The 16,054-nt window shown below is 38.3% G+C and overlaps 1 protein-coding gene across 2 annotated transcripts in view; it reads right to left on the bottom strand.

The window, feature by feature from the left end:
- HEATR5A (HEAT repeat containing 5A) overlaps positions 1-16,054 on the bottom strand; it is a 2,570,019-nt gene that overhangs the window by 343,811 nt on the left and 2,210,154 nt on the right. For both annotated transcript variants that reach the window (XM_044073826.1, XM_044073825.1), the window contains one exon: positions 3,627-3,774. In XM_044073826.1, the coding sequence (XP_043929761.1) occupies positions 3,627-3,774 (148 nt within the window). The remainder of the gene's footprint in view (positions 1-3,626; positions 3,775-16,054) is intronic.

Below are 16,054 nucleotides of genomic sequence, written 5' to 3' on the forward strand. Positions count from 1 at the left end.
ATGAGTCCCCAAATTAAGGAGAAACAGGTGGAGCGGGAGACATCTGAAGAAGAAATATGGACATGGGAAAGATAAAAGAGATTTAATACAGTACAGTACTTATAGAAAGGAGAAAGCAAAACTAATCAATACAAAAAACAGCACCAAAGATATTTGAAGAGTAACACAAGCAAAGGCACCTGGATATGGAAAATTTCACAAACCAAAAAATAAAAAACCAAGGGGGATAGTAGAAAAGAAGATTGGTAATGGAGAAGTGAATAGAATAGAAACTAAAGTTATGTATTACCTGCAAAGTGAAGGATTTAATGTAGAAAATCCAACACGGGTATTGTCACAGCATACTGGAACATTGAGTCCCCAAACTAAGGAGAGAAGTTGAACAGGAACAGTCTGATCACTTGCCACATGATGGATGTTCTGGAGCCTTCAGCTGGAAACCAATACAAAAGATGAGTTGGAGTTACATAGCAATGGAAGGAGCAAGAAGCAGTGACAACTCTGACGCAGTCAATGTTGAGGAGTGATAGGCCAGTGAGTTCCCATATGAAAGAGCAACAGATGACGCAGGATGCAGCTGAAGACAATGTGCCACAGGAAGATGTTTTGGAACTTTCTGTAGAATATCCATAGGAAACAGAAAACAAAGATGGGCAGTCATCACTAAATGCGATCTTTGGTATTGATTAGTACTTCTACTCTGTTACATTGGGTTGAAATTGCTAGGCTTAAAATTACCTCTGGCTCAACAGCCTAGTAATCTCCTGTGATCCTGAAATAAGACATCCTAAAGGCCTACTGAGTATATCCAGTCCACCTTACTCAGGACAGTAGGGACAGAATGCACCATAACCATCCAGAACTTTGTCTTTTTCACATATGTATTTAACTTGCTGGGGTCCAATGTGTGCCTGGGGTCCTCATTCATCTGGACTAAAAAGAACCTTGAACAGAGTCCATATCCTCTGTGGTCTGTCAAGACTACCTGGACTTCCTGGACGGCTCTTTTTCTAGAGAAATTTCCTGGGCTGAAGCTCCACTTTTTTTGGGAGGGGGAAAGGTATTTGGAGAGAAATGGAATTATATTGCCTCTGGAGACTTTTCACCCATGACTCTTGCGTGATGACCATCCAATCCAATTTTAAAGGTGAAGAGAGAAGTGTCCCCAAACTGCAATATGCTGGGGAGCAAGCATTTAAGAATGGTGGAAGGGTTTATCAGAGAAGAGTTCTAAACCCTTGATTCTGCCTATAGGGTGTGACCATACAAGCTCCCTCTTAAACCATGGGGGGCTCTGTCAAAACAGGAATCAAAGAAAACATGCTGAGATGTTTTCTGAAGCAGAGGCTCCTAGAATAAGACCAGTGAGGCTTTAAAAAACAAACTCACATGGCAGAAAGTCTTTCGCCATCTTGCTCATTCTTCAGTGTCAGAACCAAACATGTATGATCCATCAAAGCTGTCTTCAGTATGGCAAAATCTCATCCAGGCAAGGCACTGGATAGCAATGTCAGTGTCTGTTGCTCTACAAGCACCATTGGCTGCATTAGAAATAAGTCTCAGAATAACATTAGTGAAGGACAACATAGTATCCAGTTGAGTTTCTTTCCTTTCCTAATGTTAGCCGTTGGAAGCTTCTTCAGGGACTCTAACACCTAACCCAGTAATTCCCTCTGGAACATGGTAATGTGTGAAATATAATTCAGTGCTATGAGGGAGAAGGTTCTTGAGGCATAAGCACATTTCCGGAAATGATCAACTGTTCTGGTTTCTCTATCAGGCAGGTGAACAGTGGAGCTCTCTTCTGACCGTTTTTTTTGTGGTTGCTGCAATCACAACTAAATCAAGAAAAGACCCCTTACAACAGTGAGGATGATCTCTGAGAGGAACAAGAACTTTAGTCCACTTGCAGGGAATCAGTATGACTACATCTGGGTCCCATCATGCCCACTGCAAGACCATATCAAAGATGTGATCAGCTGGAAGAACCACCCAGGTAGTAGATGGGCTAATTCCAAACTCCTCAAAGAATATCTGAGGAAGCAGTTACAGTGGGCCAGTTCCTCCTTTGTCTCAGTAATTCTATTAACTGACCAAAGATGATGTCTTCAGGGAGAGTTCTACAGGATCCTTTCCCTCCATTGAGGTCAGTGTCCTCAGTGAGAGATTCTTGGACAGACTCCAAGTGCCACCTTTTGCACTTACACATCCTATGCTCTTCAGGTGGGGAGGGATCTGAAGAGTCAGAAGTGTCTGTAGTCCCCAAAGTTAGGCAAGGATCAAGGACATCAAAGCTGGGCTGTCCATGGGAGGGATTATGAATGCTGATAGCTGTAGACATATTGGGAACTCTGGGTTAAGCAAGAGTATCAATAGCATCCCCTTCCTGCATTGACTGATGAGCTAATATCTTTTCAAATGCTTTGAAGGCTCATGAGGGCACCAAAGGCATCTGCTAAACAATCAGGAGCCAAGTATAAAATTGAAGAGTATAAAGAACGCAGACCCAGTGCTGAACAGCCTGCCAGAACCAAGGCCAAGATTGGTGCTAGGTGTTGAAGACTGATGTACACAAAGACAATGATGGACCCAAAAGAGTCAGAGCTGTTTTCAACAGACAGGCATCAACTCCTTGACTTTGGGACACACTTGGCTTTGAAGATTTCTAAGTTGAATGTATCAGGGGAACCATTGGGGTAGAAAACACTAGAGCTGTTGAAGCTGCCAGAAGGATGACTGGCAGAAATCTTGGCTCCTTTGGGTTGGCTAGTGGATGAAGCTGCAGCAGAAGATGAACTTGCAGAGTCTACCACAGAACTAGTGAGAAGGCCTCTCAAAATCAACTTGTTCTTTCTATCTGCCAAGGTCTCCTGGTTGAAAGAAGAACAAATACCACACAAAACATCCAAATGTTCAGGACAGACACAAACCACACGAGTCATGAAGCAGAATTTTGTACCCACACTTTTGACACTTCTTAAATCCTGATGCCTTATCCATACTTAAAACTTATTATAGGCAAAGTCCGTATAGCACTTTAACAGGTGTGGGTAGGCCTAGGTAGGGAAGAGAGAGAAAATGGAAAGACCTTTAAGGTAAAATGTGTTGAAAGGTTAAGAAAAAAACAGATAACCGAAGAATAACAGAAAGGAAAATGGAAAAATCCCCCCAAAATATCTTTGAATTACATTTTTCACTTATCTGTAAAACTCTGAATGGAGAGCTGGAGAATTGTGTCTGATCGTTAGAGCACCAAACAAGATCTGGAGAGTGTAACAATGCACAGTTATATGGAAGAGAGATACCCTAAGTGATGGAGAAGCTCTGAAAGTTGCCAGGTCAGATCTGCTGCAAGGCAGATATACCAATCAGTCAACACAGATGAGGGGACAATACAGGATCACAAAATTAACTTTAATATACACCAGTGAAGTTACAGTTGGACCAAAGCAGTAGCCACTAACCTCTGTAATGGATTTCAAAAGACAGCACGTAAATCTTATATCAGTTCTGAGTTTACTGACAAACTTGAGCACAAAAGCAGTATTTTCAAAACTAATATGCAAATCCATGGGTGAAATGAGTTGTGCAGTTATTTTCTCCTGCAGATATGTTTCAGCACTCACCTTCAGCACTCCTACGTTTTTCCTTCACGTGCTCCTGGGCTGCATAAAGGATCTGTTTGACAACATCGAGCACAGCAAGTTGGATCGCAGGGGACTCTCTTGTCAAAATTAACCGGTGCAAGACATTTAACAGCTCTACACTTAAGTCCTATGGTAACACATACAAAAAAGCCATAACTATAGAGAAGTTTTATTTACCACTTTTTTTTACACAATTCTGAACACTGAGGGACTACTTCAGGGATTTCATTAATCCAACATGACATTATAAAAGACATCGTAAAAGCTAGCTCACCAGTTCAACACAAAACAAAGTGATTATTCTACAAAGTGGTATCTTACCAGAAAATGGGCATCAAATAAATGTAGTTTCAAAATGACTTAAGCAGTACAGAGATCTTAAGGTATACCAATAAAAGACATTCTAGGCCAATGAGAAGATGAAATGTGAACACAAAAGTAATTAACTGGCTATCACAGACCAAATGATGACTCACTTTTCTGCAAGTACTTAACATTTCACACTGGCAGAAATATTCCCAAAAGAAACGTAGTACATAAAAACTTAGTTGGCTCATAAATAATAATATCCAAGTAAAACAAACTTTGACTTTCAAATGTAAAGTACATAAGAGACTAATTATCACAAAGGTTTTCAAGAAAATGACAGCACTGCACTCATCAACCTGCCAGGGAGCAGAACTGCAAACGGCTGAAGCTGCAGAAACAAAGGCACTGCAGCCCATTGGAAATCCCAAGGGTGAGACTGGAGACAGTGCACTAATGATCTTTCACAGAAGTTGCACAAAATTCCCCATTAGCCTTCAGGATAGAAAATTAGAGAAGTCTAGCTGGGATATCACAATTACATCTACCAAGGCAGCATATGTGATGACTAGCGACTCCTAGGTAGTAAATTTCTGGATGTCTGAAAACAAGCAGATTTTATTGCCTTTGCAAACTTTACTGAGAAAGGTTGTTTCTACAGTACTGGGCATCCGAAACTGGGTACTAGGTGAAGCAAAACAAAATCAAGCAAAAGTTTTACCTAGGTGCAGTTGAAGCCTATGAGCTGAATAAATTAACTATCAACACACAAACACACATTATTAAATTATGTGGCCAGGGCAGTGCTCATGCCTGAAGAAAGATATCCTTATACCTCTGAGGTGTACATTATTAAATTAAAACATGCCTGACCATTCCTCTTCCTCTGAAATATACAATAAACAAAAATTAATTATTTTTGTATTATCTTTATTATTTAAGTTCTTATTCGGTAAAACCATTTTTTTTATTGTGAATAAAAATACTTCTAAGAGATAAGAAATCTAAAATGTGTGCTTCAGGCAAACATAACATATTTTCTTATTTCATAGGAAATGAGAAATCTAAAATGCTTCTTTTTATGTGAACCTAAACTAGTCTCTCTTGTGAGAATATTTGCCTGAACGTAGAAATGTTTGCTTAACTGTTCTTACACTGTGAGCTCTGAGGTAAAGGAATATTTATACTGAACTTGGACAAGACATAAAACAGAGACCATATATATACTTGATGGTAGCTCAGGTGGATGTAAAAGAACCCAAAACACTTATTTCTTGGCTTTCCACAGTAAAAGCCAAAGGCCTTATTTTTTCTTTTTTGCTATCTTCACTTGAAGAGCAGAGGGTTGTGGATTTCTAAGAAGCCAATAAATCACCAACTGACTTTCTACAAAACTGCAGACCTTTATTTTGAAGAGGTGAGGGTGGTTGGAGGTGACACTTCAGGGTCCAGCACTGAGTGCTAGAAGTGTCATTTACAACTATGATATTCCAATTGTTGACTCTGAAAGCAATGACTATACTTATTAAATCAAAATATTTCCATGATAAAACAAATTCCTTCAGCTGAGAATTTTAAAATTAATGTCCGTACTTAAATTTCTTCTAGGTTAGATTACTGCAGTTCACTTTATTGACATCTGTGTGATTCTGACAATGAACATTATAAGTCCAAAACTCTGTTACTAGGATATCAGTCATGTTTAAATTCTGTTTTACCTATCTAAGGAATTCACAATGATTTACACTGATTACAAATTCCTGAAAGAATATTTTTTAAGTCTCCAGTCTAGACTTTTTATGCACTGCATAATTAAGACCGTATGTACCTGTATGAACACATCATTCTTTACCATCTACCACACAATCTCCATTAAACAAATGTAAGGCAAGAGATAAATATTCTAAAAATCAGTTCTGACTCTTCCAGATGTTCTGTTTTTTCTTACAAGGCCTCTGCCATATGGAATGTCTCATCCCTTCATTCAAGTGACATGGAAAATACCTTTAGAAAGAACTTGAAAACATTTATTTGTAAAGACTTATTGTTGTAAATGATCTTTCTCTAGAAAGTGGTACATTTCATTTAGGTCTTTACTCCTTAACTTGGTCTGCTGTTAAAACTGTATTTTATAATGTACACATCAACTAACACGATGCGCAATCTATTAGTTTTTGACTGCATTTATTTTACAAATTGCATTCACTCCTGCCTTAAATATGTCAGCCAGTTTTGTATTATCTGAATGTTATTACACATTGTTTTATTCGAGTGTTATTATATGTTGTCGGTAATTGCACTATTTTATTTTGTAAACTGCATTCATTGAAGTTTTTCTCCCTGGGCATCTGCTGAAACTGGCCATTATGGCCCAGTCATATGGCCCAGATAGTCTTACTCAGTAAACGAATGCAAACAAATAAATATATTTCTCTAACACTGTCTTTCTGCTGCCTTGATGAACATTTTCCAACCATTTTTTTTTGTTTTTGTACTCTTTTTTTGTTTATTCTGTGGTTTAATCTAAATTTTATATTTGTATTACCTGTTAAAAGTTTAAAAATATAATTATGTAATGTTTTTAATATTAATTCTTGTAGTACAAAATAGTTTTGACACTGTTGACCAGGTTAGTTCCACTAGGCCAGTAGCCTCTTTTCAAGGATACCCAAGGTGGTACTCATAATGCTTAGGGGAAGGGCACCAGGGAACTTCCTCCCTACTCTTTTCTGTTTTTAGAAATCTGCTTGTTCTGGTGATTTTGTTCTGTGTGACAGACAGACATTTAAATAAGCTAGGGTGCACATTTCACATGTTTTTTCCCACTGGTTAAATTGTTTGAGTGATACTAAAATACAAAGTGAATTTCTGGGGCCTTGTCTTTGTTTGAAAAGATTTCAAGCCTGATCAAACTAAAGTACTGCTGGTGATTCCCTGCTAGGTAAAGGAAGATAAACCTGTATTTTCTTGTCTGTGAGTGGCAAAGTTGCTTTCTGTTTTATCTGCTCCATTTTGTTTTCTATTTTAAGAAATCTGCTCAGTCTAGTGTTTTTGTTCTATGTTAGATAGACACAAATTAGCTAGGCTGCACATTTCACGTTTTTTCACTGGCTAAATTGTTTGAGTGAGACTTTACACAGTGAATTTCTGTCCCTTTGTCTTTTTCAAAAGATTTCTAACCTGCATAAACTAAAGCACTGTTGGTAACTCCCTGCTAGTTTTTCCTGTGCACCCTCCCCTTCGTTGATCTGCTTTTTAAACCTAGTGATTTTAAGCTACCCACCCCTACTGTAAATTGAGATTAATAAGCTCCTCCCTTTCTACATTGCTGCTGATATCGTGAATTATTTAGTTGCCTTTCCCTGTGCTTATACTGAAAAAAGTGTATTTTGCCTCTCATTGTCTGTTCTATAATTTACTTCCTCTGAATTCATTATCTAGCACGCTGATGGATAAAATTATGTATTTTTACACTCTAGCAAGCAATTGTTTTTACATCAAGAGGTCAGTGGATTTTCCATCTCGTGCACTGGGAGGTAGCCTGGTCTATTTAGGTCTGAGAAACACTTGAGATTTCTACATGTAGTTTTATCGGCTGGATGGCTTATTAATCAACTTATCTTGTTTTAGTGCCTTTATAAATTCTGTATAATTGAGTGGCTCTTGGCTCATTTATACAAAATAAAGACTGAATACCAAAATCCAGAGCAAAGGAGAAAAGCGAACCAGTTCAACTGTAGCTCACTGCCAAATTTATTCAAAATAAAAGACGAAAAACATATGAGATCAAGCGCTTTCGCCAGGATCAGTACCAGGCTTTTTCAAGATGAAATAAAGAATAAACAAAATAAAGACTTTTATTGAATAATCACACTTTCATAAGCTGTTTAAAATACACTGCTGTATCTGTAGCTTAGGGTTTTTTTTTTGTGGTAGCATTTTGTATCTTTTAAGTTTATTTGTGGTAGCATTTCACTCTGGACACTCCTTTGCTGTGCTTTTACATAAGGAAGACAGGGATTATTCATCCACTGGCAGTAGGTGCTTACCTGGGCAGTCTGAGCTGGGAAGCACACAAAAGGGCTCTAAGTATCTTTTTACACTTTTTTTATATACTGTGACTGTACTTTAGCAGTTTCAAAACCCTGTACTGTCTGCTGTGGCTTTAGGTAGTCACACTGTATATCTGTTAATTGTAAGGCTGTTACACTTGTGCTCCAAACCAGCTATTCTCCATTAAGAAGGTGGTTTTCTGCACCCTTGTGACAGAAGTGTGTTGATCTAAGCTGTCTGAGTTGAGAATGCTGATGGAAGGCTTATTGTGTGTTTTCTTGATTCGTAGTGAGCTTAAAACTGGTTTCTCTTTGCTTGCATTTAAGCCTCACATTTGTGTGGTGCTGCTCTTATCTCAGCAGCAGTTAGCAGTGCCCCTGTATAGACGCAAAAGCAAAGAAGCTCAGTTTTTCCCAAAACAGCTGTCAGTGAAACCCCTCCAAGCTTTTCTGATGCTCTAAGATCAACTCAGTTGTGCACTGAGCAGTGTTGCCTTACTGATCAACCTTAGCCTACACAAAGTATAGGTCCCTCTTGTAGTCTCAGTGCTACCAGCACAGTCCTGTCAAATTAACACATTTCCTTCCCTAATAAAACATACAGTAAGAGCCTGCTATCATGGCTGGGTGGTTTCTCATCATCTCCCTGCCCAACCTAATAGATATGGACATCTTGAAGCAATGCAGCAATTGTCTCATGTATACTGACAACTGCTTACTCCTGAAATAAATAAATACTTCACGCTAAAGATATAGTTACACTATGAAATTGGAGGTACGACTCTCACATATGGACAAAGTGAATGTCAAACAGGTTGTTAGCACACACATACTTTCCACACTAAATAAGGATACAACACATAAATCCACATATGCGGAGATGCTCACTAGTAACTTGCCAAAAGATCAGAGGCTTCCCAAATGGAAACCACTTACACATATAACAATGCAAAAAAAAAAAAAAAAAAACCACATAACACACACACACCAGTGTCTCAACAAATAAGCCAATAAGGCATAACACCAGAAAAGCTAATGTATTGGTCATAGGTGACTCCAATGTGAGACACACACATGTTCCCTTCACCAGGCTGGAAAAGGAGTGGGTTACAGTTAACTCTCAGGTGCCAAGATCTGTCAAGTCACTTAACTGCAAGCACCAGTCTGTCATAGTCCATGTGGAGGTGAATGAAATGAGACATACCTCACTAGACTATACGAAGAGAGACATGACTGAGCTCTGAGACTGTCTCTCATAGGCAGGTATAAGCCTAGCTTTAAGCAGCATTCCACTTTCTCCAAAGATGATGCACAATGCAAACAAAAAATGACTGACTTTAACAACTGTCTTAGTTTCTGGTGTCAGTCCAAGCGGATCCAATATCTGTCAGTCTGGGAAGAAGTGGTTGACAGGCCATGCAGCTTTGCCAGAGATGGTCTGCACCCATCTCCTCTAAGCTTTCAGACACTGGCAAAGGCATTAGGCACCCCTATTGTGCCTATTTTAGGTAGTGTCAAAATAACCAACCTCCCAACATAACAAAATCCTCTCTAGATCAACTGAAGGTACTATTGCTTATTGCTAGGAGTCTAAACAACAAATTGCACTCCCTGGAAGAATTCCTCACTTTGAAAGTTGCTGATGTCTGTACAGTCACTGATACATGGTTCAAAGGAGCGGAAGCCACCCTGGCTGTGCAGGGCTACAATGCCTTCCATACATTCAGACCATAAACTGAGCATGAAAGAACCAAAGAGGAGGTTTATCCATCTTCATTAAGGATATGTACACCTCAAGACTGATCAAACAGTAGACTCTCTTGAGCTACTCCATGTCCAACTAACTATAGGCAAAGCCCCCTACCACATCATAGCTAGCTATAGGTCTTCCACCATAAAACAGGAAAAGCATTCTGTATACCAGGACTTACTGGAGTCACTTGCCATATAGCCCAAAATCCATACTCGTGGGTGATTTTAATTATCCTACTATCGACTGGGAAACACACAACCACAAACATGCTGCCTCAGAGGTTCTTGGACTTTGTCAATGCAAATGCTCTGGAATAGCTAGTCAGCAAACCCACAAAAGGCTCAACTGTCCCGGACACAGTATTCACTAACATGGGAGAGCACTGCACCCCACCACCCGTGTGATGTCATCCCTGGTAAGATTGGACCATATATCAGTCTTGTTTGACATAATTATAAGACCAGATACCCCATCAACCTCAAAACTGCTTAAGAATTTTTCTAAGACAAAGTACCTCCTATTAAGTGATGGTATAAGTAGTTTTGATTACAAACTATTGAAAATAAAGATGCAGTTAGAGAATTCATTTTTTACTGAATGTATTAAAGAGAAGCATGTGCCTAAGGGGTTGCACACATGGAGGTTTCCCACGTGGCTTATTGAGAATTCACCATTACACAATGACTTGTTGAATAGATTTGACCGCCATGGGTGTGAATTAATGGAGCTTCTTGTAAAATTTAACACCAAGGCTACTGGTGAATCAATGGCTGAAGTCAAAGCCTTGGGTAATGTAATAACTCATGATTCAGTTTTTGATCAATATAAAACTGACTGTGCATGCATTTTTACAAGACTCGACCAAAAAATTCAGTCAAGGAAATTGAAGAAAATTAAGAAATTACAGCATGATAGGCATGCATACTCTAATCATACTGCCTGCATCAGTTCATCCCCAGCAGAGAGGTCAGTCTTGTCAGAACTGCAATCATTGGAACCCCAGATGGAAATAGTGTTTCTGTACCTCAAGAGGTTGTGACTTACAACCAGTTTGATTATTGTGAACAGAACACTAATTTAAAATATACAATTTTTCATCTCATCTTATAGATTCCAGTTGTGACAATTTGTTTGAGCGTGGCCTTACGTTTATTCCCTCTAAATAAGCAAATCTTGTACATGTTCTTATGGATCTTAAATTATATACTCGAAAATTTAATTTTAAGCTCCTGTTTGGAAATTCATTTGACAATATGATCCCCTCAGGATTTCGAGTTTATTTAATCCTCCTATTCATCCGATTGTTATGTGTTTTGAAAAATATGTGACCTTGATTTTTGTGAAAAATTACATAAATCAAGGAGACAACATGCGTCTATAAACTTACATGGTAGGAAGTTGTTACATGAACTTGGTAGACACAATCTTAGATTTATGAAGCCTGATAAAGGGGGTGGGCTGGTTATTATGGATGGTAATGACTAGGCTGGAACAATGCGTCTGATGTTGTCTGATGTTATGTACGAAATTTCATCCCTAAATGAAGTCAATACAGCATATAAGAAAATTAGGATTATTTTTAAAAGACATGTTTATTGATTGACACATTGATTTGGATGAATATAGTTATTTAAATATTGAGGGCCCCAAAGTCCCTGTTATCTTTGACATCCCAAAAATACAAGGTTTTGCATCAATCACCTTTGAAACCTACAGTGGATGCCAGGGTTTCTATAACTTACCCCTGTGCTAAGTTTTTGGATTTAAAACTAAAGCATTTGGTCATGAAAAAACCCTCATTTGTAATGATTCTTGGAATTTTTTGAGTAAAATTAATGCTCTGGAATTTGATGAGCCAGTGATTTTCATCATAACTAATGTTAAGGATCTTCATTCTGTTATCCCTCATGATACTGGTTTATCTTGGTTCACTGAATACTTTTTTGATAGGGGAGTGATACAGGATTCGATTAACACCTACAAAATTCTATTAGAGTTAGTTCTAAAGAATAATTTTCTTATGTTCGAAAGGAATTATTATGTACAATGCACTGGGGTGGTGATGGGTTCCTCTTGTGGGGGCCTATTCGCCAATATAGTTATGTTGCAATGGGAAAAGAAGTTTATGTTTGGGTCAAAATTCTGGTGTGCCTGTAAATGTTATACCCATTTAGACAATATATTTCCTGTTTGGGATGATACTGGTGATAAGTTACTGGAGTTTGTAAAGTACATTAACCAGACCACAATTTTTTTGCATTTTTCATTTGAATTTAATGAATAATGTATTGCATTTTTGGATGTACGGCTTAGGAAAAATATCTTGCTTAGGAGATTTTGTTGACAAATTTATTGTAAGCCTACATTTTCCAACAGTCATTTACATTTTATGAGTTTTCATCCACTTACACGGAAACATGCTGTCGTGAAAGGGCAGTTTGTCAGGGTGGCATGTATGGTATCCTCATTTGATGATTTTTTAGATGAATGTGATACCATTAAAAATATGTTTTTAGCACGAGGTTACCCTAATGCATTTGTGGATCTTTTGATGTACAAAGTATTAAATAAAAGGTAAAGAGCATTCTACCACCCCTTATTGGACCATGATTATAATGAGATTGAGGCTTCTAGTACAGGCATTTGTGTTGAGGTCACAAATAGGAGTCTTGTGAAAGTAAAGCTTCATCAAGACATGAACACAAAGCCCTCTATAACAGTTCATTTATTAAACAGTTTAATGCTGATAAGTTAAGCTATTAGAAGAATTGGTGTATTTTTCAGGAGGATAAAGGTATAGCTGAGAAGGTGGGTGAAAGATCAATGTTTATTTATAAAAGGGGAGTTAATTTAAAAGGCATTACTAAGGAATTTGGCAATAAATCCATTAAATGTACCTTAGGCATGCCTAATATGTACTGCATGTCAAAATGCGGGTCTTGCGCCTTCTGTCATTGAGATTTTAGTTTGTGATGGTTTTAGAATTAAAAATACAAATTTGAAATTGGATGGTACATTTAACTGTTGTACAATGGGGGTTGTGTACGCTGCCATATACCAGTTTTGATCTGCTTACTACATTGGTAAGACCGAACGTAGGTTGAAGGACTGTGTAAGAGAGTATGTGAATGATATAAGAAATGCTAAGTTATCAAACGCATTAGCAAGACATATTGTAGAGAATCCTACACATGATTTTAAATTTGCTATTATTGAAAAAATGAATATGGTGGCCCATGGGCATTGTATTTAGAGAAACGGGAATTGTTTTGGCAGCTTTACTTTAATGCCAGTAATTGGCCTGGGTTAAATGATCATATTTCTATTAGCTGCTTGTTGATGGTTAAAGTTCTGGAAAGATAATCATAATATCACTTTTATTTCTGTTCTTGTTTGATTGATGTGTAATTTTTAGGAGGTTTCATGTTCCCTTTGGATGCCTTTTTTTTAATGTCATTTTGGGTTGCTATCTTTTTGTATTTGAGCTGACTGGTTGGGGGCTTGGCTGTCGCATGGTTTGTGATCACCTTTTTAAATAATTTGTTATGGCAGCTGAGTTAATCTGATGAAGTTTTATGTAAAAAATGAAAGTGCTTACTCTGCCTGTTTTTTCATTAAAGTATATTTTATTGTGGTGTGAACTGGTTGGATTTTGCCTTATTATTTTACAGGTATCTAGCCAGTTGGAGTCTGGGCGGACCTTGGATGTTTGCGTATTATAAGTAGTTTCAAAGCCCCCTGGAATGCAGATAACATGGACTCCTATGCAGTGGTTTACACCATGACCTGTATAACCACTTAAGCAGTTGTATAGAATCAGAAGTACGCGACCGGATTAAAACCATGTTTTTACGAATAAAAACAAGCCACCCTGATGGACCACTAGTATAAACAGGCTATACAACAAAAGAAAGAAACTAATGTCCAAGAACAAGAGGAAACTGGATTAGCAGAGGAAGAAATCCCTCTCTAGCTTAAACAAGCAAATTAGAGATCTTGGCAAGTCCTCCAAAGCTAATTACAAAGCAAAAATAGCCTCTCTAGCTAAGGATAATGAAAAGGCATTCTTTAACTATGTCCAAAATCTAAAAGGGAATACCCAACTATGCAATGAACTGGCTGCGGACAGCACCACTCATACTCAAACAGAGGTAATAGCCAACCTGCTAGCTGACAGATTTGGAGCAAACTTCACCCCACTGTCTCCTTCAGCCATCCCCCAAAGTATACATACCACCATTCCACAGCCTATTATCTCAAGAGAGCAGGTCATCTCGATGCTCTCCAAGGCCAAAAACATGGCATCAATGGGACCAGACAACATCCCAGATTGCCTTTCAAATAACTTAAAACAAGACCTAGCAGGCCCACTTGGATCCCTCTTTAACCACAGCATAAGAACTGGCTATGTTCCAGCAGAATGGAGGACAGCAACAGCAATCCCTATGCACAAATGGGTACCATCAACTGACCCTGGGAATTATAGGCCCAGAAGCTTTACTGCCTTCATCTGCAAGGCCATGGAAAGAATCATTATGGACATTATTAACAAGAATATAGAAAGCTGGTCCATTATAGCACTGCAGTACTCTTGGAATTCTAACCTCTCTGACTGGAATTATATGCTCCTCCACCTCCCATGATCCTCTGCACACTTTAAAAAACATTTCTAGTGTTCCACGCCACCGTTACTTACTACACCTTCCTTGCCCTTCCCCTCCGGTGATGTGTGGTGATAACACGGCATTTTGTTAATCTTTGAAAACGTGTAAAAGGTAGTGAATGCTATTTCTGTATCAATATTGTAATGCTTCATGGAGTCTCCTTATACAACTGCAAATCTGTTTGTTAGCTATAACTTGTGTTCCACCTGGCCTCACTACATTATATACAATGACTGCATGATACTGAATTTGTTTGTTAGAAATTGTTGTACTGAGTATCGATTTGACTTACTGGTATTAACTAGGATAATACAGCATAAATTCTGAACTTATCTTCATACTACACATAAATTCCTACTTGAATTGCTTGTTATACTTCAGTCACTGCAAAATACAGATAGATTCTGATGTAGAGTGTTTAATTATATATGCTACAAAATCAATAGTCTGTTAAGCATACGCTCTTGCACTAGTGAAATATCTGTTTTTACTGTTGTTTATGTTTGTGTGTTTCACTTGTAGAGCTTATTGTGAGGGGAAACTTAAATTACTTTTTCTCCAAGCACATTGTGTTTGCTGTTTTTTTCTTCCTTCTAACAGTCTACCTTGTGACTGCTCCTATCTGCTGTACTATCCATACATGTTAGCTCTGCATGTCTGTCTCTCTTTCCTCCCCTTATCTCTAGTTCTCTCAGCATACCGTCCCAACTTTAATCCCTCACCTACTGTTTTCTACACTGTCTAGAACCTATTGCTTACATCTTTCTGTTCTAACATTACTACTTTCCTCCCTAGCTTCAGTACTCTTCATCCACATTAAACTTCAAACTATAACCACAATAGAACTCTAACCTCTTTTCTCCATGTTCTCCCTTCTTTATTAGGTGCTAAGACTGCTCGCTTTTCATTCACAAACTCCCTGAAGCCAGCTAACCCTCCCAACAGCTTAACAACAGCAGATTCCTTGCAGCACCGTTTCAGTTAAGGATCTACTGTACATTTCTGAACTTGTGGAGTGATAAACTATAGTAGTTGTGTACCTTAAAGTTATCCACAATGCATCACAGTCTCTAGCTAGTTTTCCCCATCCCTTTCCCCTTAAAGGAAAATTCCACCCTAGAACTAAAAAAAAAATGTTTTTTCACTCTAACTTTATTTCTTGACCTATTTTAAAAACCTCAAAATCATTCTAAGTGCTTTATTTGTAATTTTAGCCTGTTTCTCACAACATGGATACCAGTGGGGATTGATGTATCAACATGATCTTGTTCTCCCTCAACCCTTTCTCTTTCCCATAATGCTTTGTATAACTCTTGCCAGACATAAGGAAGTAACTGAGAATTCCCATGCCATTGATATATAATGGGATTTGTGTGGGTCACTGCTATTTTCTTTACATTCTGTAAACGGACTACTTCTTTTCTGTCTCTAATCACCCTCATTTATGTTTGGCTAAGAGCTTGCTTTACACTATACTTCAAAGTTATCCAGCTACAGCCAGAAAAGTAGCTAAACCACAGGCCTTTGTTCAGGGTTTTCGTTTGTAGTCCAAGAGGAAGTGACAGTCCCCTCCCCCCACACCATTGCAGAGGTGTTAAAACGGTCACTGCACTGACAGACCCTTGCAGAATC

Source organism: Protopterus annectens, chromosome 6.part0 (genome assembly GCF_019279795.1).
Source record: "Protopterus annectens isolate FY-2018-M chromosome 6.part0, PAN1.0, whole genome shotgun sequence".
Classification (NCBI taxonomy): domain Eukaryota; kingdom Metazoa; phylum Chordata; order Ceratodontiformes; family Protopteridae; genus Protopterus; species Protopterus annectens.